The 23,245-nt window shown below is 47.4% G+C and overlaps 9 protein-coding genes across 9 annotated transcripts; 4 read left to right on the top strand and 5 right to left on the bottom strand.

Moving 5' to 3' along the window:
* Positions 1-1,563: 1,563 nt before the first annotated feature.
* Positions 1,564-4,123, top strand: N7478_003368 (uncharacterized protein; the record flags this gene model as incomplete). The annotated part of the gene is made up of 5 exons (XM_056919582.1): positions 1,564-2,107; positions 2,163-3,655; positions 3,744-3,848; positions 3,916-4,014; positions 4,070-4,123. 5 exons carry the CDS (start codon positions 1,564-1,566, stop codon positions 4,121-4,123), a joined length of 2,295 nt encoding a protein of 764 aa, XP_056782740.1.
* Positions 4,124-4,662: 539 nt separating this feature from the next.
* Positions 4,663-7,499, bottom strand: N7478_003369 (F-box domain protein; the record flags this gene model as incomplete). The annotated part of the gene is made up of 2 exons (XM_056919583.1): positions 4,663-7,351; positions 7,435-7,499. The coding sequence occupies 2 exons, from the start codon at positions 7,497-7,499 to the stop codon at positions 4,663-4,665; spliced, it is 2,754 nt and encodes a 917-aa protein (XP_056782741.1).
* A 504-nt stretch (positions 7,500-8,003) lies between these two features.
* Positions 8,004-10,274, top strand: N7478_003370 (putative C6 transcription factor; the record flags this gene model as incomplete). The annotated part of the gene is made up of 4 exons (XM_056919584.1): positions 8,004-8,707; positions 8,771-9,593; positions 9,662-9,797; positions 9,856-10,274. The coding sequence occupies 4 exons, from the start codon at positions 8,004-8,006 to the stop codon at positions 10,272-10,274; spliced, it is 2,082 nt and encodes a 693-aa protein (XP_056782742.1).
* A 453-nt stretch (positions 10,275-10,727) lies between these two features.
* Positions 10,728-12,429, bottom strand: N7478_003371 (protein translocase subunit TIM50; the record flags this gene model as incomplete). The annotated part of the gene is made up of 3 exons (XM_056919585.1): positions 10,728-11,318; positions 11,381-12,094; positions 12,172-12,429. The coding sequence occupies 3 exons, from the start codon at positions 12,427-12,429 to the stop codon at positions 10,728-10,730; spliced, it is 1,563 nt and encodes a 520-aa protein (XP_056782743.1).
* Positions 12,430-12,991: 562 nt separating this feature from the next.
* Positions 12,992-13,936, top strand: N7478_003372 (uncharacterized protein; the record flags this gene model as incomplete). Its single annotated transcript, XM_056919586.1, has 1 exon — positions 12,992-13,936. One exon carries the CDS (start codon positions 12,992-12,994, stop codon positions 13,934-13,936), a length of 945 nt encoding a protein of 314 aa, XP_056782744.1.
* A 766-nt stretch (positions 13,937-14,702) lies between these two features.
* Positions 14,703-16,104, bottom strand: N7478_003373 (uncharacterized protein; the record flags this gene model as incomplete). The annotated part of the gene is made up of 6 exons (XM_056919587.1): positions 14,703-15,058; positions 15,122-15,249; positions 15,301-15,524; positions 15,579-15,799; positions 15,853-15,889; positions 15,943-16,104. The coding sequence occupies 6 exons, from the start codon at positions 16,102-16,104 to the stop codon at positions 14,703-14,705; spliced, it is 1,128 nt and encodes a 375-aa protein (XP_056782745.1).
* Positions 16,105-17,287: 1,183 nt separating this feature from the next.
* N7478_003374 (alpha/beta hydrolase) lies at positions 17,288-18,131 on the top strand (the record flags this gene model as incomplete). Its single annotated transcript, XM_056919588.1, has 2 exons — positions 17,288-17,716; positions 17,778-18,131. The coding sequence occupies 2 exons, from the start codon at positions 17,288-17,290 to the stop codon at positions 18,129-18,131; spliced, it is 783 nt and encodes a 260-aa protein (XP_056782746.1).
* A 373-nt stretch (positions 18,132-18,504) lies between these two features.
* N7478_003375 (class I SAM-dependent methyltransferase) lies at positions 18,505-19,711 on the bottom strand (the record flags this gene model as incomplete). The annotated part of the gene is made up of 6 exons (XM_056919589.1): positions 18,505-18,655; positions 18,735-18,839; positions 18,898-19,018; positions 19,072-19,322; positions 19,373-19,483; positions 19,536-19,711. The coding sequence occupies 6 exons, from the start codon at positions 19,709-19,711 to the stop codon at positions 18,505-18,507; spliced, it is 915 nt and encodes a 304-aa protein (XP_056782747.1).
* Positions 19,712-21,840: 2,129 nt separating this feature from the next.
* N7478_003376 (proteasome regulatory particle lid subunit RPN11) lies at positions 21,841-23,093 on the bottom strand (the record flags this gene model as incomplete). Its single annotated transcript, XM_056919590.1, has 4 exons — positions 21,841-21,992; positions 22,052-22,587; positions 22,656-22,909; positions 23,025-23,093. The coding sequence occupies 4 exons, from the start codon at positions 23,091-23,093 to the stop codon at positions 21,841-21,843; spliced, it is 1,011 nt and encodes a 336-aa protein (XP_056782748.1).
* Positions 23,094-23,245: the final 152 nt, after the last annotated feature.

Raw genomic sequence — 23,245 nt, forward strand, 5'->3', positions numbered from 1 at the left:
GGAAGAAATTCGTGAGACGAATTCTTAATGGAAGCTTGAACTACTCTCTACAGAAAAATTGTTTTTAATGAAATAAAAAACGGGCGCACTCTTCTCTACCTATCTATTTACTGTTCATCTCACTTGCGTAATATACACGAAATTTCTTTAGAAAAGGATCTTGACATGGAAGAATTAATTCCGTAGTGAATCGAGTTGAATTGGCTCGGTGAGATTTGAAAGAAGATATATACGCTTTTTCAAGTCCATATACACTCGATTTCCCAACAGTGTACATCATGATCATGATGTAGGATCTTTGTCTGCATATAAGCAGCCGTGAAACCCGCGGACCCTGGAAATTTCTACTAAGAGCACCGCTAGCTCTGACCTGGAGGGCCTATTAGATAAATCAAATGGCTCCCAGTGCCGAAGTGCTAATACTACGTACACCTAGACCTCAGTGTAAATAAATCTAACTATAGTTGGCAGGTAGTAGTAGTCTTGGAGGTACCCGTGGACTGACTTATCATGCATTTATATCATATAAAGATACCGGTCAACCTTTGTGAAGCACCATGCCAAATGAAATGACTGGATGTGATATTGATAAAATAACCACTCTATTAATTTGGCTAGCATCACTGGCAGCATTTTAAAGAGAACGGAGCCTTTGATTTAATATCCAGGTTATTAGGTAAAGTCCCCCATTTATACCAGTATACCTTCCGTGCCCCGAACTCCATGCTGCACGAACTACCAGTGGCCCCCGGGGTCGATTTCTCGAAGAGTGTGGCTCCTTCGAATACATCTCCACTGATCATCTGAGATCTGGGACCCCGGGCTATGCCACTGCTGGACGCTACATCAAACAAGCCCCCGGGGCCATCTATGCGAGGTGCGACTGCTCAATCCAAATTGTTCTCGAGGTCACAACCATCTTTCAGGGTTCAAGGCCAAATGGTTTCATTGTTGCCTCATCAAATTGGTGTATCCTCACTGCATAGTTCCATGTTCCGATGAGGTCATTTTTGCCGATCCCCACTCGGGCAATTTAGAAGGGGAGGAACGAGCCGCATTGCTAGGCTGTGCTTTCCATCTGGTTCAATCACATAAGCGCCCTGGTGCCCCGTCAGTCCACCGTGCGCCCGACTCCAATCACATCTTGTTACTTCTACTGGTTCCAAAGGGCGAAGCAGCCTCGCCAGAAACTCCGAAGAGGGTTTCTCTAATTCGTCAAGCTTTTGCTGTGCGGAATTCACAAGGCTTAGACGCCCACATTTCACTCCCCAGCGGATGAATTCGGTTGGTACGTCCATTGATTGGTCGCTTAGAGCACGTTTCCATACGAGACCCTGATCTGATCTGCCTTGTGACTTACTTGTTCAGATTGAAGGCCCTTTCTGCCCCGGGGCCCTGATCGTCAGTCCTTACGTAGCACACCCCATATATAAAATGAACCATCGCACCCCCATCTAGTAACAGGAGGATTCTGTCAACAAAACTCTATCAAATCAAGGCTCTACAAACATTCTACCCATTCCACGACTTTAATGAACTAGCTATCAGTTCTCAAACGCAATTATGGGCAAACCTACGGACGAAAAGGCCAAAGAAAGACCCACGACAGCCTCAAGCTCTGCCACGGGGTTAAGCTCTGAGTCTGCCTCAGCCTCGAGCTCTACGGGTAACCAGCCACCTCCAGAGTATGAAGCTGCTCAAGAACGCGTCTTGGTCGATTTCCCCAAGCTCAGCTTGGGCGAGGATCTTGGAAGCCCGATTGATGGAACCATCACCACTGATCAGTGTATCGCACATCTCAAATTTCTAGCTGTTCTAGCGGACCTGCGAGATTCCATTTCAAATCAAGATGGACTCTTCGGGATCTTCGATTCCCAGGCGAACAAGTTCCCAGATTCTTATGACCAGGCTATGATTCGTATTCGCGAGAAGCGCTGGGCCGTCTACACTGCTCGCGCAGCCGATCGTTATGAGAAGTGGTTCATGACTGCTCTGCCTCAGTTTAGACCTCCTGCGACACTTTCCGATGTAGAGAGTAACACCTATGAAAATATCACAGACTGCAAGACAAAGGCCTTGTGGACTGACAAAATTATGCCTCCTCTTGGTGAGTCTCAAATCATGTTCCGTTGACAAGATAAAATGACCTAACTTGCATATAGATATCCTGATGGTCTGGCATTCTCACATGCTCAATCCAAGGAATTTTCTTGAGGACTGTATTCGCTATGGTAAGATGAGTATTTGGCGAACAGGATTTCCCTTCGAAGCTGTGAATGCATCCATTAGGGACAACACATTGGAATACCTCACTAGTGCGGGTTGTCAAGAAGCTTTCGAGCGTGAAATGAAAGTCAAATGGGACAATCTTGAAGATCCACCCACAAAGACTATAAAATGTCCCCGCTGCGGACAAGACAACAGTGTGGCATGGACCGAAGGTGAAATCGGAGAATCCGTCGACAATGCGTTTTCAGACAACAATGGCCTGGCCGATAACAAATTTGAGACTACCTGCAAAACTTGCAGAGGTACAGTTGACCACGGCAGGCTTAGAGTTGCAAAGTTTAGAAATAATCTTCGACGCCTATTATATAACAAGGAACCCATGCCGGGGGCTGTTTTGAACATCAATGGAGTGCCTGAAGGTCCTGGTAACAACATCAGACGGATCCAGATTCACACCAACATGATGTTTCCTTCGAAAGCGTTGCAGGCATGCGGACAAGAATTAATGGCCCTGACAGACCCCAGATTAGATCGGTGCCGGAGCGTAGAGGACCTCCGCACTCAGCTAGAACCCAGGATTCGCGAATTCAAGGTTCTGGTGGCAGCATTTGGACGCGCCGGAGCCCCCATTCGACCTGGGGCAAAGGTCCATTTCCGACGCATGATGTCTCGTTACTGGGATAACTCTAGCCCCTTTGCGCTTGATCTCGTTGGTGCCGTGATTCGACAGGGAACATTCATCCAAAAGATGGATAACATCGATTGGCTTCACTCGCCCGCTCTCATGGAAACAACCAAACGACTCATCAAGAAGTATACCGTCTTCTTGGGCATCATTTTCGCCAACCCCAAAGAAATGGCTGTCCCCACTCTGGATGTGGATCTCGCCTGGCATACACACCAACTCAAGCCTCAGAGGTACTACAAATACACAACGAAAATGACACCCGAAAGAACACGCCGCTTCATCGACCACGACGACAAAGTAGAGGAAAATAAACTCTCCGAGAGCTTCGAGTGGACTAGCAAGATGTACCGCCGCGCCACAAATGGTGGTATCTACAGCGAATGCACATGTTGGTACTGTGAAGCAACTCGAGCACCAGACCTGTATGACCGACTCATAAACATTGGTTCTTCATCTCGTGCTCGCAACAATGCAGATTCTCTGCATAATCGACAGGATATCTCTTCCGATCCAGATAGAAACCCACATATCTCAGCGCACAACGCTGTCCGCCCGCCTATTCGAGATCCACAGGATACGGGTCTTGGGTATCTCCAGCGAATGCGCCTACACAGAAACTACGAGAAAGCCTGTCGACGAGCTGAGAAACGGGGCCGGCCTAGATCTGATTCGAGGTCGGGAGCTAACGGCGTGGAGCCGGCATACTACGCGCCGTATGTGTGGGGATATCCCATGATGGTACCTTATTACGGGCCATATATGTGTGACCCTGGAATCAGCTCGGGTGCATACGCCTGTAACCCAAGCTGTATGAGTACTGCTGTAGGGGCTGCTGGAAACTGCTGCGCGGGAACTTGTGGTGGAGGTGTGGCAGCCGGCTCATGTGGTGGAGCTGGTAGTGCAGGCTGTGCTGGAGGAGGAGCTGCTTGTGGTAAGTTTTGTACCATCATTCCAGTCTGAAGTTTTTCTTCTTTGAACAGTCCTAATATCCCCTAAAGGCGGAGGTGGAGGCGGTTGTAGTGGTGGCGGAGGAGGCTGTGGAGGTGGAGGAGGAGGCTGTGGAGGAGGTGGTGGAGGGGGCGGAGGAGGCTGTGGAGGTAAGTCTTCATTTATCCTCAGCGATATCATAGACTCGAACTAATGATAATTTAGGTGGTGGTGGTGGTGGTTGTTAAAGAACCCCACAAGACAGAAAGCCTACTCTAGGCAGTAATCTGGACCTCCTTGCTTTACGTTTCAACATTGGGCCATATCCTTATGCCAATTTATGATACTCATGATTGATTCCCTTGCCACTTGGTACTTGCTACTACTTGCTTCATGATAGTCTCCCCATGATATGCAACTTTCTTCATTTACTTTCTGTTGATATATTTGAATACTGCCAGTGCACTTATATTCTTATGATGCCTCCATTTCACTTAGTTTTGAATAAGCTTGAACTACATAGCCTATAATTAACCTTGGAAACATATTTATTCCCATATATGTATGACTCATATTGCAACTACTTTCTCAAATTTCCTGAAATGAAAGGTTGAATTTGGCCACAGGGTACGAAGCTTCTTCATCATGATGCAATAACTCGAAATACATAGTAGAGAATTGATATGTCCGAAGTTTGATATATCCACTTTATAGTGCTAGCCAGTAGATGAGTCTATCCACCTAGATGACCAGCAAGTATCTATCTTGGAACGAGGGTATTATGATCTTTTCGAAATGAGACAAAAGGAAAGTTAACGCTACATGACAAGGCACTTATTTTTTCGTTTTCGACCACGTTCTCGAATAGTGTGCTCATTCCAATCTTCAATGCGCCTCCGCCATTCTTCATTCTCTGGCGGTGGTAAACTCGTTGGCTCAGTAGAGACTCGCCTTCGGAACGATCTTTGCCTCGCGGGGATTTCTTCGTCTTCGGCGGACAAGTCTAACGCGTTTCCATGTGGCTGTGGGATATGCAAGAGGTTCGGAGATGAGGAGGCATAGGAGAAGTAATTTTCCCCAAGAAGTGTTGCCCCCAGAGGAGGGATGGGAGGATCAGCTTGCTGGCGCGGCTGTGCAGGCTGCACAGTCAAAGTCGGAAGCGGTTGCAAGAAAGGGATATGGCCTGTGGTGATTGGAACCACGGGAGATGCCGTGCTTGGACGAGCTGCTACCAAGTGCGCCGGCAGAGGAGGTAAAGCTGTTGCTGCCTGAGCTGCTGGGATCGCCGGGACCGGGGGTATATCAAGAGACTCCTGTCCCAAGGCGTCACCGGCAGCTGAAGAATCTCTTCTAGCTCTTCCAGCGCGTAAATTACCAGTAATGGTTCCTAGCCTTTGAATTATGGCAGATTGAGGCCGGGGTCGATCTGATGGGTTTGTTCGTGGGACACGAGCTGTTTGAGCCCTTTGGACCGGACTGGAAGGTAGCTGCAAGAAGTTTTGAGATGAAGGTCGATTAGGAAAATCGCCTGCCCCGGATACATTTGGCATAAGGGTTTGTCGCAGGTGATCTGGTAAGGGGCCGTCAGGCTCGCGTTGGTAAGGTGGAGGCGGTGGAACCCAGTTGTCTGCATCGCTTTCGTGAGGAACATAGCGACCGCTAGGCGTGCTGCGATAACGTGGATCATAACGTCCTCGGGTTGATGCCGCAGCTGTGGCGGCACGATGAAGTACTTCTTGAGAACGAGGTTGAGTATTATCATATGGAATGTCAACGACACCATTGGAGTTCGGTCCAGATCCGGTGGTAGCAGGTATCAAACTATCGTGTCGTTGAGGATCAAGAACTGGAATAGAAGGAACTCTCGTCGATTGCCGAGTACGAAGACCAGCAACTGTAGCATCTGTATCATGACGGACTAACCGAGTACGTCTTCTCTGTAGTTCGACTTCTGTGTCTAGGGAAGAATCCGGTTCCTGCAACATCTTCGGCGGCGTCTCGCCAACTTCAATATCGAGCTCAAATTCTTCGCCATTTGTAGTTGATCTTTCAAAATCTAGAATGAGGACTCTCCCACCATCCACAGGTACATCCTCTTCCCCAAATAATTGAGGTCGGACACCGCCAGGAGCCACGGAAACAAGACGCCGCCATGGTTTGATTGAACTTGCTGAATGTACCCAACGAGTTGATGTGATACCCTGCAGATCGGTTACCCGTCGACCACGGACGAGGAGTTTAGACTGTTGAATTATTTTATCGAGTTGTGCTAGATTATCACGAGGCATCTCAGAGCCTGCGCAATGGTGCACACCACCAAAGCGCGTAGTTGTGTTCTGGGTTGACTCCGGAGCTGTGTTTGTTGGAACCACATCGAGGCGCTTCGGTAATCCGTACAACCATACTTCCGAATCTTGAAATCCCAATGCCGCAAGTTCACCGGCTTCATCGATGGATGGAAACATAGTAGGCATCATTTCTCTGGACTCATCCGTCAAGAACGGGCTTGAAAAGTAAACACCGCCTGCGTCCATGCGGTTGACCTGAATTGCTCGGAAGGCTGCCAGCTGAATATCATACCCGAGAATCCAGCTATCGTCTCCTTCATAATGCTCTGAAATCAAGCAGGCGTGAGTGAACCCACGGGCCAGTTCAGGAAAGAGAATTTGGGTTGTCCACATTCGCATCTGAACTTCTTCAGGTGATGCATCGGTTCCAGTCTCAGTATAGAAGGGAGCAGTAATAGTGACAATGCCGTCTATCTCGTGATCTACCGAAGACCCAAGTACCATTGAGCCATCTGGTGTAAATTGGAGTGCGTCAACGCGAGTGCATCTTGCTGCGCGACGCTCAGTTGCAAGTGTTTCCTCTCCAATGGCATGTACCTCAATGTTATCTTCAAAGGAAAGGGCCAACACACTACCAGTGGGTGAGAAAATCAAGTCACGGGGGGCATCATTCAACGTGATAGTCTGAATTCGCTTTGCTTCATTGTTGGTGAGCTTGTATATATTGACCTTATAGGACTCCGAAACGACTGCAAGCAAGGACCCGTCATCCAAGATGGTAGCACCTAAAGGCCTCCGACGAGTCTGTAGTTCATGTTTGACAGATACTGGGTCTGCTGCTACTTCCAGTACAACAATTCGAGATGAGCTGATACAAAGAGCCATGTGGCCATTGGCCGAGAACGAAAAGCGAAAGACTTCGCCCTGTGGAAAAGCCGTAGAAGAGCTCATGGAGCTCGAAATCAAGCGTACCAGAGTTTTACGAGGGCGCAGAAACACATCAAAGGCATTTCTACGGATCTCTTCAACGAACTGACGTTTGAGACTCGATAGCTCGTCGGCCTCGGTTGGTGGGGCGAGAACCGCGCGTGACCAAAGAAATGATGGACATTGTGATAAGTGGTGGGCATAGAGTGCTTTAGACTCTGATACTTGCCTCCATTTCTGGCTCAGGAGTGCGAGAGAAGCAAAAGTGTTGGCATCTACGGCATAAAGAATGCTGGGCAAGGATGGTCAGCCAAAGATCGAATCTCAGACCAAAGGGGCCACCTGGACCCTTGAAATTCAAACAGAATCACCTACTTCTCAATTACAGAGGGGGGCAGCCGGTCAAAGGCGCGCGCTTCTTGAGGGAAGGCATCCTCCATGATCAACATATATTGCCGACATACGGAATTGGCGCGGGCACCCGAGATGGAGTTGCCCTTTCAAAGTGGCGGTGCATCCCAACCACCTTCATGTCGCCCGCGTCGATCTCGTGGATATAAATAGAGGTGGCACGTGGTGATGACTCATCACCCCGCATTCAGTTTAGCTTACTTTTTTTTCTTCTCCAAGCAAATTAAACGTGACCTGGATCTAGAGGGGCTTGAAGAAACCCCTACATTGCATTGTGGATGAACGGACATAAACTGTGACTAATTCCCATAGATACTTACAGGGGACGCCATGGAAGTATAACAGCCAAGGAGCCACGGTTGTGCTCTTCCACCCAATAGACAATCGATGCCTGTCGCATTCGGCCGGGTTATACCCCTCATTCTGTCCAACTGAGATCGGCCGACTCCGAAAACTCCCCGGGATCTTTTTTCCCCAGATTTTACTTCCTTCACCTTCCCCTCTCCATGCAATCTCCTGAAGGGTTGCGCATCATGTCGCCGGCCGCCCTTCAAGTCAATCCGTCCTCCAAATTACCCTCGCCCGGCTTCAATGCCGGTGCGCGACCATACCGCTCCCACAAAGTTCGCGCGTGTGACCTCTGTCGCAAGCGCAAGTCCCGATGCACTGTTGATATCCCCGGTCAAAGCTGTCTACTGTGTCGCGTACAGGGCGCTGACTGCCACTACCAAGAGGAACCACAAGGGGATACTCCAGTGTTGAGCGCCACGGAATCTAAGCCGACGTGGTCGGGAGCTCAGCCGATTGAGCCAGTATCGGGCCAAAAGCGCAAGCGCAGTCCGGACCGGTCACCCAATTCGCTTCCACACATCGCAACTCGCCAGCCGACTAATGGACCGAGTCCTCAGGGCACAAATTCGTCTTCCGGGCGTCGAGGAAGTGACTCGCGACGCAAGTACGACGATGACCGCCACAACGAATCCGTTCTCATTGTGGGGCCAATGGTGGCAGAAGATGCACAAGTCATTGAAAAGCACATGCCTCCAGAGCGAAGTCTTTCTGAAGAAGCCAATGGTCAACCATACAATATCTACTCCAGCGATCCTAGAAAGCCCGTACTTTACACCACTATCTCACGGCGGCGAAAGGGTATGAGACAGGGTGTTCCACCTGGGGAGAATCAGAAGGAGATTTTAGAACAGATTTTGGGACCTTTCAAACACGATCTCGTGAGACTGTAAGGCTTGACACTCTCCAATAACTTTTGTTCTTCGGTACTCATCAGTCATTTTTTATTTAGATTTATCGACCGATTCAACACAGCATTCCCTATCTTTGACGGCGAATCGTTCTGGGATGCTTATATTTCTGACACGACGGATGATCCTCCGGCCTCTCTTTTATGCCAGGTTTATTCGATGTCACTCGTTTATTGGATGCACACTCCTAAACTCTCATGCCACCCGAAGCCAGATGTGCGATATGCTGTCAACATGACTGTTGCTGCCTTACACGAGGAATTCTCCGCCCCAGGGCTGTCTACAATCAGCGCCGCGTTGATCGATTTGACTGGCCGACCTATTTTCTCCATGACTGGAAATGCCGTCAGTTGTGGGCGGATGCTTTCCTTGGCTAACTGCCTTGGTCTGAACCGAGACCCAAGTTTGTGGAAGCTTTCGGAACAAGAGAAGGATCATCGAATTCGTCTTTGGTGGGGAGTCGTAATCCATGACCGATGGGGTAGCTTTGGCCATGGCGTTCCTCCTCAGATCTCCAAGACTCAATACGATGTCCCCCTTCCGACCATTGACGGGTTGGTACCGCCGAGCCTCCGCACGACTGAGCGTGTGAGAGCGGCGACCTGTCATATTGCTCTTTGTACATTGACAGAAATCCTCGGTGAATTATTGCCTCTGGTCTATGGTCTTCAGGCAAAACTGGCGCGCGAGAGTTCTAAGAAGATTAGACAAATTCGGACTGAGTTAGACTTATGGGAGGATTCCCTTCCTGATTGGTTGAGAAGCCCAGTCAATCACAATCGCGGAGAGCAAGTGTCCGCATCAAGCAGCTTACAGCTAGCATTTTTGGCTGTGAAGATGCTTGTCAGTCGAGTTGAGTTGAATGTAAGACTCGAGCTTTCTCTGCCAGTCGAATCACCTTTATTATGTTTTTACTGACATCTGGTTTGCAGGAGGTCAACAATGCTGAAACAGATAACCCCGAAGCTCGCCGTTATTTTCAAACAGAATGTCGACGCTCTGCAGAGGAAATTGTACGATTCATTACATCTCTTCGAAAGGAGAACTTCAAGGAATTCTGGTTACCATGTATGTCACAAAGCATTTCTTCTCAGGCTCTATAGCCGGAAACTTACAATCTCTTTAGACAGCGCTTTTCACCTGACATCGACCGCCACCCTCCTCGTTCGATGCGCCTTTGAAACAACCGATAGTGAAGTTGCCAGATCATGCCTCAGCAATGTCGAAACCCTCCGTGCCGTACTTCGTCGCGTCCGGGAAGAAGAAGACTGGGACGTGGCCGATATGTGCCTTGATCACTGCGAGCGGATTATGCACAGGATTCCTGGCGCCAATTCTTTGATGGATCAATCAGTCAATTCCGCCTTAGCCGACAACGGCCTCGTCAATCCAGCAGCTATTTCGCTGCCGGAGACACAAACCAACAACGACATCGTCGATGATATGATGTCCATATCTAATACATTCGGCACGATGGATGGGTTCCCCTTCGATATGACAGGTATTTGGGACGTTTCAGTTTTCCAAGATGTCAACTTGTCTTAAAGGCGTCTTTCTTTTAGTTAAAGGTGACGTGATTATCGCATTATTCGTTCTTCTGGTTGTTTTGTGATGGTGGGCAACCGGACATGTACTTTACTTCAACACTGTATATACCCTGGGTTCAGCACGAACCCTAACCTCGTGCAAAGCAAGCTGGACATAAACTCTATAAGCCTCAACCTCTTCATATTAAAGCATCTGATCAAATTTTAAAATGTACATCGAGAATCAAGAAACAAGTAGATCGGACACCAAACACTATTTTACAGTCGTTCCAGGAAGGGATTGCTCAGAACGAAACCAAACCATCTAATGACCCAACCCATTGCCCCATAAATGACAAAACACACAAACCCCCGCGATGATGAGTTGGGAAATAAATAAATGGGGAATAAAGAGCGGGGCTTTTTACAGCAATACATGGAATTATCAGTGTGATGCTATGACGAAGCCAAATTACTGCTTGTCACCACCAGCACCGAACATTCCAGTGAAGGAGCCCTTCATGCTCTGCATTTGCTCTTGACGAGCCTTCTCCTCCTCAGCAGCCATCTCAGCAAGCCACTTCTCACCGTTCTCACGGATCTCCTTGTCGATAAGCTCGAAGTTCTTCTGGCCACGCTCGCGGATCTGATCCCACAGCATCTTACCCTGGGCAAGACCCTCAGAGGGGCTGACTTCGCCATCCAGGGTGCGGTTGGATTTCAGACCCAAAGCAGAGGCAACGCTACCCATGCTCAGGGAGGGCTTCTTTTTCTTCTCCTCGGCGAGCTCCTTTTCGAAGCGTTCGCGCATAGCCTTCTCGCGCTTGGTGAATTCGACCGGGATGTCAGAGCCCTCGAATGACTTCAGAACGGGACGGACGTCCTCCACGCCCATACCGGCAAGGTATTCAAGGAACGGAATCAGGGCGACCAGGGTCTTGTCCTTGGGGTCACCAGTCCACTTGTCCAACACGACGGCGTTCTCGGGCTGCAGGCGGGCGTGCTCCTCCTTGGTGTCAAGGAGAATAACCTTCGATAGGTCACGGTTCAGGTATGAAAGGTCCTAATTAACTTGTCAGAATGATTTCAACGGGAACGGTATGAATTTGCAGTAATAGCTCATACCTTGATATACTCTCCATCCTTGTAGCGAGTAGCTTCACGGAAGAGGGGCCAGCGAATGATACGGTAGGGGTCGAGTTTGCGGAGAACCTGATCAGCCATCATGCTAGGCACACTGGTGAACAGAACAAGCTCGTAGTACTGGTTGAGGTAGCGAAGGAAGTAGTCGACACCAGGGCGCTTGGCAACACGCCATCCATGCTCACGGCTCCACTCGCTGTGAACAAGCAGATCCTCCATACTCAGAACAAGGGTATATGGCTGGCGCATGGTAGGGTCCTCATCGGGAAGCAGCTTGGGGAAAGCAGGGTCCTTGTAGTAGCTGGTGAGGTCACCAGTACGGGCCTTGACACGGTTCCACCAGAGACCCAGACCCCAGCCTGATGGGTGATCGGTGTGAGCGCGCTCCTCCTCGTCTGATTCCCAGTTGCGGCCTAGGTAGCCCATACCGGCGATACCCGAGGCCAACATCAAGGCGTACATGATGTTAGCCATGCGGGCCTTGCGGCGGTCCAAAGAAGTCTCATATCCGCTCTTGGAGTATTCACCGCCACCGCGTTCCTCGCTGTACTCCTCCGATTGAGTGGGATCCTCAGTGAGGTTCAGCTGTGATGTGTTTCCTTTCTTCGTGCGGCCTTCCAATTCGGCAGCCAATGTGGAGGGAATACCCTGGGTTAGGTCGGGTAAGGGCTGGTTGGGAATTTGTTCAGAGTCGGCCTATAGAGAACAGATGGTTAGATACATGTTGTGCTGGTAGATAGCTGACGTATGGTGCAAGTCCCGGAGTAGCATACAGCGTTTGACTCTGCGGCGTCGGCGCTTGGCTTGGCCTTGGTATCGAACTCGGGTTGCTCTTTCGCGTGTTGGTTTTGTGAGGCCTCAGGAGCAGTCTTGGGCTTCTTTGAATTAGATGATTTGGGAAGGTCATATGGACTGCCCTTGCCCTTGGCGTAGGACCGGGACCACTGTGTAGAGACAGCTGGAACTCGGGAAGCCCGGGCAGCAGAGGCGAGGAGGCTAGGCCTCGTTCGAAGAACGGCGCGGCTCAACATGGTTGGGATGATTTAGTCGAAGACAAATGCAATCATGCCCTGTCTAAATGTCACGGAATCACGGACGTTCGGGGTCGAGTCTCCCGTAGAAAAGTCGGAACGCGCGAAGTGGATCGGGTGATCCACACAAGCCAGTGACGCAGTTCCCTTATAGCCTTTCGCCGCCAAAATCCTACTTTCCCCTTTTCTCTTCTTTTTTTTCTTCAGTTATGAAAGTTCACCCAGAAATTAATTCGATCCTGTATGCACTCTGCATGTGTACCGGGTTGTATTAGCTGGGGAGACCAAAAGAAGTTCTCTTCTATTCCCACTACCAAGAGCCGCAGCGAAGGCATTCGCCACTGATGCTGTAGCTCCGATCGTGGGACACAATCCTTTGTCTATATTTTACTTGCTTTAGACTTCTGTTTCATTTTGATCACTGCTGGTGGCATGCGCCGTGAATTGAGAACAGAAAGACTTCGAAAAATGGAATCCGTGCCAAACCCTTAGAACTCATATCTCCGTGTACTTTGATAGATTTCATCTTGGATTTTTCCATTTTCTCTTTTCCCCTCCCATCATGGCCTCCAAAGCATCCAGGAAGGCCGCAAAGAAGGCCAAAGCTGCCTCCGCATTCTACGAGGAGGACTTGCGAGATATATCAGAACCCGAACCTCCACGTTTACCAGATCCGTTCCGATTTCTCGATTTGCCATCGGAAATCCGGGTGGTGATCTACCATTTCGTGTTATTCACCCCCACGAAGAAAACCGCCAAATTAAACCCCGGCTCGGTCGGTGCCTCTGCGAAAAGGGCCAAAGCCGTAGCGCCAACTGCACAACGCATAGCCTTATTTTTAGTTTCGCGCCGTGTCCACGATGAAGCCAGCCATTATTTCTACTCGACACAAATTTTCCGCGTCTTCACCATTCAAGATTTCTCGCGCCGCCCGACCCTCCGAGGGATACCCCGCTGCTACCGCCCCTTGATCGGCACCGTTGAGTTGATTCTTGGAAATAGTTGGACAGCACCACCAAAGACATGGAGTGTCGACAAGGGTCTGGGACTGCAGGATATGGCGCTCACGCGCACGTTGAAACTCTTTATCGAGTGCGATCCTTCTCAGCCAATCTTCGAGGGCTTCCGAATCTCCAAGGAGTATTACACTGAGTTCTGCGGCAGATTAGTGAAAGAAATACTGGCGGGACTTCCGGCCTTAGAGTGGGTGGAATTCGATGCATATCCATCGGTGCAGAAGAACGGTTCTCTTATGAGCCGCTTACTATATGAAACCCGCAAGGCCAACAAGAAGGTCAAATGGGGCCCCGAGAGAGGCTGGACAGATCTCAATGATAAGGGCTTCATGATCGAGGAGGAACCACTGCCGACTATTACTGCCTCTGCTCCTGCTCCTCCCACCGTGGACCAGTCACGCCCATACGAATCTGCACATATTGATGAATTAACCAATAGAGTTCAGGATATCAGCCTGAATATGAGCGCTCAAACTGCAGTTTACAATTAATGCTAAATGTGCTACGATTTATTGTTTTTCCATGTCATACATGTATACATACATTGGGTGGAGTTGACAGAGATGGTCTGACTGACTGTTGCATGGGGATTTGAAGCCTCAGCTCGGCTTTACTATGGGCTTACGACCCCACCATAGCCCATTATTGGGCACTTATGACCTCCGCATGTTCCCGTCTCTGTATAGGATCAATAGATTAGTTGTTGACTCCGCTTCAATTACATTTTCACTTTTTGGTCCAGCATCTTGCCATTCTGGCGCTAGCCCTTCATAATTATCAGCCATCTTGTGAACTTAGGCCGCGGATATCTAGAGATAGAATCCAAATCTTCAGCCAAATTTCTCAAATTTCTCAAATTGGGCCAATTTGTGGCCATCTAGTCATGTCGCATGATATCATTGAACCCCGTGAAGGTGACCATGAAGTATAGTCGTTGGAACGTCAAGTATGCGCATGCCTGCGTGCTTTGACGAAATTCTACCATTCTTGCTAGCTTCAAGAGCAAGCTTGTGAATGAATAATATGCGACAACGTGTAAAAAGAGAACATCACTACTAGTGGCCACCAGCAGCAAATTGAATTCATAGCCAATTCAATGATTTCGCGTATACCACCTTCATAATTGCATCTTTGTAACTTGAATTTTGTATAAGACTGAATAATAATGATACATTGTCGCACGCCTTTGACTCGAGTAACTTCGCTCTCTTGGGTCATAGCTTCGAAGAAGTATATTTTCACGATTCATCCGAATGACTAGTGATTATACTCAACACCCCAAGCTTTGTTCACCGTGATGCCTTCTTTGTCAATAGTAGCTTGTTTCTTGAGTGTTGATAATGGAATCGCGATGGTCGTTTCAGTATGCGGTTGATCGAATTTCGAGTAATGGTGTGGTCCTTCTTCTACATCACTAGTCGCAGTAGAGAAAGGCTGAGTGTCATCGTTATCGTCCGAGTGCGATTTGAGTATCCTTGTGGCCCATGATGGGGCTGAAGTACGTGTCGATAGCGTAGCCCAAGTGGGTGGGTCGGAGGATTGGTTGGTTGGTGGTGAACCAAAGAGTTTCTGTCGAACGGTGACATATACAGGTCGCAACGTTGGGAGGCAAGCTTTGATACAGTAGATATCATAAGTCGTCCTGTTCAGTAACCTTGAGAGTAGATGGCACGTACCTGATACAATTGCCAAGTCGGCTTCGACGGTGGCCCAAGTGGCCTGATTGACCCAGTTCCAACTGACGTCCGCGTCGGTACCCTGATTCATTACTGATACTAGTCTCATTATCGAGGCGATACACACGCTGTTCGGTTAGTCTGCTATTATTAACAATTAGAATGAGAGTTCGACTTACAAGCTTCCCAAGAGAAACATTGAGATGATGGCCTTTTTGCTGCTGCCCGACATGTTGAGTTTCATGATGTAAGGCGTAGGAAGTATGAGAAGAGTAATATCAATGATGATGTTTGGGATTGAGATTGCAAACAGGAACTTTTGGCTGTCAACATTGCAAGAGGCATTAACAGATTGATCCCATAGTCCTCGGGTTGGTATACATTGCAGCAAAGTGAGCAAAAACTGAAACTGTTAGAGAAAGTCTTCTACTTGAGAGCGGAAAAATATAACACTTACTACAGCGATACCCCACATACAGACCAATGTGGCAAGGATGCTAATGGGAACCTTTATGTTCGTCTTGTTGAATATACGCCAGTACAAGGCCATAATAGAGAACTTGACAAGGACAATGACACCGGTGTACGTCAGTTCACAGGCGAATAGCCCGATATATGCGTCCTCCGTAGCATTGGGTCCGAAAGTCTGAATATGCCTTCCAAGAGCGCGAGGTATCCCTGCATCTGTCAATTTCGAACATTTGTGTAACACCAATTGGATTTCGCCTTACACCACAATAATGAAGCTGTCAGGCCCGTGCCGCAAGCCTAATCAACAATGTTAGAAACTCCCAGCCGGTGACAGATGTTACAGGACGTACCAGTGAGGCTAAAATCAGCCAGTCATCAAGCCACCAACCCGCTGTGTTTTTCCAGCGGCACCAGAATCGAAGACCGACACAGAGAAGTGCGATGATGAAGGGTATTGTTGAAGAAGCATACAGGTTAGGTTGCTGATTTTCGGAAAGGTCCACAGAAGACATAGATTGAGACATAATAGCTACAGAGAGCTCGGAGTTTGTGGTGAGCAGATGAATGTCCAAGTTTCATTTAGACACTGAAGAACTCCCTGTGGAGACGATTGAAATTGTAGAGTGTGGTCATCGTGAGAAAAAGTGTAATATCATATTGAGTGATTAAATCGAGGGGTGTGCTAATATCCCCCTTCTGGCCCCCTCTCATTTTGTGATTGGAGGTGGGGCTGGGAATTGATGATGAGTACTTAGTGTATACTAGTAGAATAGACAATGGGAAGTAGTCGGACCGCGGTAGTACCACAGCGTCATTGATATGCATGTATTGATCATTCCTTTTTTGGACGGCCAGAGGAATTCATACAAGACCAAGGTGGCCGACATAGTACTGTAATTGGTTCTTTGGATTGCGGACTGACATACGCACGTTGCATTTTGGCTTCCATGCCGTGGATCTGCAGTCCTTTTACCAACATCCCGGGAACATTGAAGACCTTAGTATGACCAATTCGTCACAAGGTCAAACAGGGTGGCGTATTAGGCGTATTAGGCGCATTCAAGTGCAAGCAATACCGAAACGATGCCGAGAAGTTTGGTAATCCTTCAAGGTTCTCGGCCCGCCTAAGTTCCGCTCCACACATGTCAACGGAAAATATCCCCACTATCAGGCAACTAGACCAGTGACCAATCAAAAGGTATAATCAGAAATGCGAGATATCTTTATTTGGCCCCCAAAAAGAACAAGGAAACACCTGTCACTAGCGTATGCACGTTCAACTGAATGCCCTCCTTGGCACCTTCAATCTGCAGACTAAATCCTTAGCCCCACGTTCTTTGCAGATCGTAATAAATATCATGCAACATTTGACGGGCGTGGCTCTTTTAGGCATATCCACAGGTAGCCATTGCAATCTAGTAAATCTAGTACGCAGCTAATTGCGATTGTGTAACGTATGCGACGTGAAAGAATAACAGGCTGTAACACAGCCAAGATTCCCAATATGCAGGGGTATGTATATCAATTGATAATGATGAGATTAATTTATCACGCCACGGCCAATAGCTACCACCGAATCCACCATCCTGCCTCCCAAGGTTCTTTAGGTTGCTTGTCGGCTTTTCTTTTCTTTTCAGCAATAATATTCGACATAGCAAATTTGAAACTTGTTTTCAAGTTAGACTCACATTCACTATGTCCTCGGTGAATCTCCCAGTGATAGTTATCGTTCCAGGTGCCTTCGGCACACCTGAAGGTTTCGATGGATTGAAACCATATCTGACCAAAGCCGGATACACAACACACTCAGGAGCATATCCTAGTTGTAATCCTTCTGATCCGGCCAACGTTTCATCTGCTCAGGATATCGCTTTCTTGCGCAACAATGTATTACTTCCACTTTTGAACGAGGAGGGTAAAGATGTTGTCATCATTGCCCACTCATACGGGGGTGTTGTTGCAGGTGGTGCAGCAAAAGAACTTTCGAAGGAGACAAGAAGAGCTCAAGGTCAAGGCACTGGCGTCGTTGGTCTGATTTATGTGGTGGGCAATATTACACTCGAAGGAGAATCTCTCCTCACTGCTGTAGGCGGCGCCTACCCTCCTTTTATCAAAGTCAACAAGGTACGGTTTACCCAGAACAATCGCAATCGCAATTGTAGACAATTAATGATTTTGTTCTCAGCCATCCCAGGGCCTTTCTCTCATCGAACCGGCAATGGATATTTTGTACAATGACTGCGACCGTGCTCTTGAGCCGGAATTGGAGAAGCTAATGCAGCCACACGGACTCCAAGCTTTTGAAACACCCGCCACTGCCCCAGCTTGGGCAGAGAGAGCATTTGATGGCAGGAGGGCGTATGTGCGTACACTGGAAGACTGTTGTAACCCTTCATTCTTGCAGGATATGTGGCTGGAGAAGTCCAATGTCAAATGGGAAGTTGTGGACTTCAAGACTGGACACATGCCATTTGTGAGCCATCCCCAGGCTTTGGCGGAGCAGATTATCAAGTTCACTAATGGTTTTATTGCAAAATAAATGTTGACGTATCGAGTGTCCGCATAATGGCACAGAAATTTGACTATGCTTGCTCTATAAATTATTACCAACCAACATCTTTTTAATATGAAACGGACTGGTCAACTTGGAAAATGTTTCAATAGTAATTTGGTTTACCTTAAGAGTGAATCCGAAAACTTTCTACAAATTACCTATGTATTGTGAGTCAAAGATATCTTTAGAATGAAAAGAGAAGTAGAGAACCACACCAGGTGTAAATATTCTTAATCTGGGTCTGATATTCAAAATAACTATGCCTGCACTCTATCGCCAACAGCTAGGTTTGATACATAGTAGTTAATATCAAGATAGACAAATTGATCGTCTCTGCACCACCGACTAGACTGCTGTATCAATCCATCTTTTTCGTCACCCAGACCAACTTTGGGACCATAATCGAAGCACCATTCAAAGTCTCCATCATCGCGTTACGCTCCAATTTCCCGGATTCCTCTGGGTTTTTAAGGGCATTGTCTGCAAATTCTTTCCATGTGCTCACATATCTGTATACGAGTTAGGTACTTCCATAACTAGCCTACATCCATAACTAGCCAGTGTTGGTGTCTATTATATTGAACTTACACATCATTCCAAAATCGGGCCATTCCAAGTCCGTATTCGTAGGTATACAGCACTGAGCCAGTATATCCACTTTCATCCATGATTCGCTTGAGCTCATATTTCCAGCTGTGAAAGAGATTAGCTCGTACCAGGTCAACTAACAAAACCCCCTTAAAATACTTACGTGTCGCGACCTTTGAGCTGGGAAAAGAGTGTATCAAGGTTATCTGCCGAATTCCCCGGTACGGTCTTGATCGAACATCCAATTGTGTCAACTTCGTCCCACTGAAGGTAGCCGCCGGGTCCTAGACGCAATGGATTGTCAGCATAGCCAAACAGTTGAATAGATAATACATACTCAGTAGCTTTTTAAGGTTTGCTAGAATAGGCCTGGGGTCGTTGTTCTTGACAACGACAGTGATCAGACGAACGTGTACAATGTCGAAGAATCCTACGAACTCATCCGGCACGTTTTCGAAGATATTCCAGGTATGCATGTGTATATTGGCGGGTAGCCATGGCTTAGGGCCAACTTGGTCCAGGCTGATATCGAAGCCATGAAGCTCCGTGGATGGTGGTTTTCCACGAGCAAAATCGTGAAGCCAAATGCTGAAACACAGTCAGATATGAATACTTTCAAAGTAGGTAGATAACTGTACCCATTGCCAGTAGCAATATCAGCGACTCTCAAGTCAGCAGCCCGAGTATCAATATCAGGATGAACCAGGAACCCAAGTAGCTCTTTCCAGAGATAATGCTGTGCTGTAAGTCTAGTTACGATATTAGTAAAATACCAATTAACGCTATTTTAGGCGAATTTACCGAGAGTTCGCATTACAGTCGCGCATTAGCGCATAAGGATCCTTAGTAGCTTCTACAGTTGTCCCATTCCAGCCATTTGCTGTTGGTACACTGTTATCCTTTGGGACCTTGACGTCCGCTGAGTGTCCAATTTCGCGGATTGAAATGGGGGTGTTGATAGTTTGGGTTTCGCTCATTGTGCCAATATTTTCAATGTAAAGAGAATATTTTATATCAACTGGCTATATAATCGGAGCGATAGCTTTTGAACGGCTCAGAGGTAAGTTTTTATAGACAAACTCGACTATTGTAGAGCTTCGAACGTCATATGTGGAGTGCACTAAGTACAGTAGTATGCATTAGCCCCGGGACCTGTTGCAGGGATTAGTATGTACGCCGAAAGGACCTCGGGAACTTCGCTATCAGGTGGTCGGTCTATCAGGGTGGGGCATTTACGTGCTTTAACTAGCCGAAGAATTGCGGGCCAGCTGTTTTAGTTTGTCTAGCGCTCTTGATGGGTCGTAATATTACCTGTATACGTACACTGTCGTAACAAAAGTTCTCATAAAACTTATTTTGCCAAGTATTAGTAATCGGGCGGTGAAGACCTACCGCCTCTTCCAATGTCAATACTATTGGAACAAATGGAGTTCCCGGAGGATCTACTCAGGCAGAATATTATGTAATTTGGCCTTGGCAAAATAAGTTTTATGAGAACTTTTGTTACGCCACTGTATACTATGTCAACTAGGCTTCTAAGCAGGGCTTCCCCTCCCTTTAGAATACATGAGGTAATACTTCTAAACCTCTACATACATATGCCGTTCTGCAGTTCCGGGCTGACACTGTGAAGACTAGTTACGTGGCTGCTTCTACGTAATCATTGTACCTGTGGGTCTGAATGAATAGTATCGCGCGAAGCGTCCGGCTGTACTTCTAAGGTTCGCACCAAGCTGCTTCAGATCGGCGATGGAGATTTCTTTCTCGGTCTTCTAGCCCCACGGTGCCAAGCAAGACTCTGATAAGAGGAATTTGTTCTAGCCGGCTGATGCCATGCTGCGGAAAGCCATGCTCCGTAATATTTGTTCAAGAACAAGGGAAATTCTTAATAAAGAGTCTGGGAGAGAGATTTTATAGGCCGGAAACGAACAATTGTGATAATGTTCGTCCCCTGATATGGAAGGATCATTTCACAGCTGCCATCATAACCATAGCTCTTGTATCTTACTTGTTGTGTCATTATAAAGCTAGTCCTTCCCTAAAGGTAACATAACTTATTGAACCTCAACCCTATATCTTGTTCTTCTCTTGAATAAAGATAGGATGGTCCATTTGTCTTTAAAGGCTTCTAAGTTGATGAATAGCTACGTATCTTGCAAATTTCTATCATCATCGGCCTTTTTCAATCTGCTCCTCGGGTACCAACTACAATTCCAGATAAATGGTCTTTTTGGGAGGTAGGTAATCTAAAGTAAGCTTGAACGACTCAGATCTAATATTCTTAGTTGTCTTTTTATTCTCCTTGTTTCTCTTTACGATTGGTGACAGTAAGAAGGAAGTCACTGTCTATTCTTCTGCTTTGGCCGGGCTCCTATAGCCCCTGGATGCTATAATGAATGGAAGGTATGACCGAGGCGAAAATTAGATATATTGATGTTTAGATATCGACATTGATACACTTATTGAATTGTATTTTATACATTCCCGGGCGAGGAGACAGACACCCCGGATCATGTCGGTGTCAACTTTTGGAGGACGATAGTGGTCAAAAAAGGTGCGAGGGTTGGCATGCTTCATGATTAACTTGAACTAGTAAATGTTGCTCCCTGCTCACCCACCTTGCAAAACTTGAAGACATCAGTGTAGTCCGTTGGAGCACCCTTGGCTAAATTCGTTGTGTAGTACACGATATACCCGTCACTCTCAGGCTAATTTTGGCTAAGGGTGTCAAAATACACAACTCTTTCTTCTCTGTACATCTCCACCATACTCCATGGATTCATTGGTCCTTGTGAAATTATACTTGCAATGCTCATATGTTGGAACGCTGCCCAGGTGACAACTTGAGCTCGAAACCTTGTACTACTAATATCTAGTACTACATAGTATATCCATGGATCATACCGCTGTATAGTATATTTCTCCACTTCAACATACGATACTTGTCCTCTATCGTACATATATTTGAAATTAAACCTTGGAACAGACGTGTTGCTTTATATATCTTTAACCGGAACCGCAAGATGTCAATATTGTAGGCTAATGTGAGTAAAAGAGTAAGATTTCGTGATTAGAGTGTTTCAGCAGAACTCATACATCTTCTAATCTAAAGCTCCTCATCTACCTCCATGGAAGCACCATTGGTTCCATCTTTAGTTGTCGACTCCTGGCGTGCTACTGATGCCTCCTTGTCGATCATCTGCCTAGAGACAGCAACAATGTTGTCTTCAATCAATTGCTGACTCAAGTCCTCAATATCTGTGGATAAGGATTAGTATATCTGCGAGTAGATGGATAGAGAGAATCGGTTTACTCACGTTTCTTGGGATCCACCTTGCCAACATATCGTGTCTTCAACTGGTCCTTGGTCAACTCAGTCTCTTCCTTCACCCGCTTCTCGTAGCCCTCAGCAAGGCTGACCAGCTGCTTCATCTGGTCTACATTGTGGTGCCCTTCCTCATGGAAATCCTTCATTTGAAGGGCCTCGGTCCAAACGTGTTTGTGCAAGTTCATCAACATATTCTCTTCCAATCCAGTCTTCCGGTAGGCGATTCCAATGCTGTAGTAGTGGCGGTTCAGGCCGTGGATCAAGGCTTGGATGGAAGGCTTGTTCAAGTGACCCAAGTTGGAAGTTGTTTGACGTGGCTCTTGGCCCATAACGACAGTTTGAGGTTGAATAAGACGGAAAGCATCGATAACAACCTTGCCCTTAACGGACTGGATAGGATCAACGACGACAGCGACAGCACGGGGGGTAAGCTGCTCAAATGATTGTTGGGTGTTGATATCGACGGAAGAAAGCCAGCAGCCGAAACCAGGGTGAGAATGGTACCAGCCGACAACGGTTTCCGGTCTGCATAGAGAGAGATATTATCAGCGCAGCCCTCGATCTGTCTGTCACAATCACCGTAAATAGCTTACCGTCCTGTCTGTCGTAGCATCTCCATCATCTTAGTTTGGAACACTGGATCCACGGCTTCAACACTAACACCAGTACCACTCTGGGGCATGGCGAATACATCCGTTACTCGAACTGTGTACTCATCCACGAATTCTCCTAACATCAGGCCCATGACCTCCATAGGTACACCGGCGCGGCCATGGCGCAACATCTTCAACAAAGCCAAGGAAGAGATATGGACGGTTTCGGAGTTATCAATCAGGTTTGGTGTGTCCTATATTAAGCTTGATTAGCCACTTGAAGCTCGATGGATTGATCGGTACCATGATGACAAGCTGCAACAAGCCCGGCACCATATGAACATTGTAGACGCCACATCACCAACTTACACCACCTGGAGCAGCGCTGCCCATTCCCATGCCCTGGGCAGCTTGCAGCATCCGATTAAGACGGTCCATGATTGATTCAAGAAATCAGATGAGATATCAAGAACGAGATGTGAATGATAGCTTCCTCGGTGGAAGCTCCCAGTGGGGCGGTTTTTCGATAATATTTCGAGGGTCGAGCGCTAGGATGGACGGAAACAGATCTAATGACGATAGATATTCCA

This window comes from Penicillium angulare, assembly GCF_028827245.1.
Source record: "Penicillium angulare strain IBT 27051 chromosome Unknown utg000003l_segment0_segment0, whole genome shotgun sequence".
Taxonomy (NCBI): Eukaryota; Fungi; Ascomycota; class Eurotiomycetes; order Eurotiales; family Aspergillaceae; genus Penicillium; species Penicillium angulare.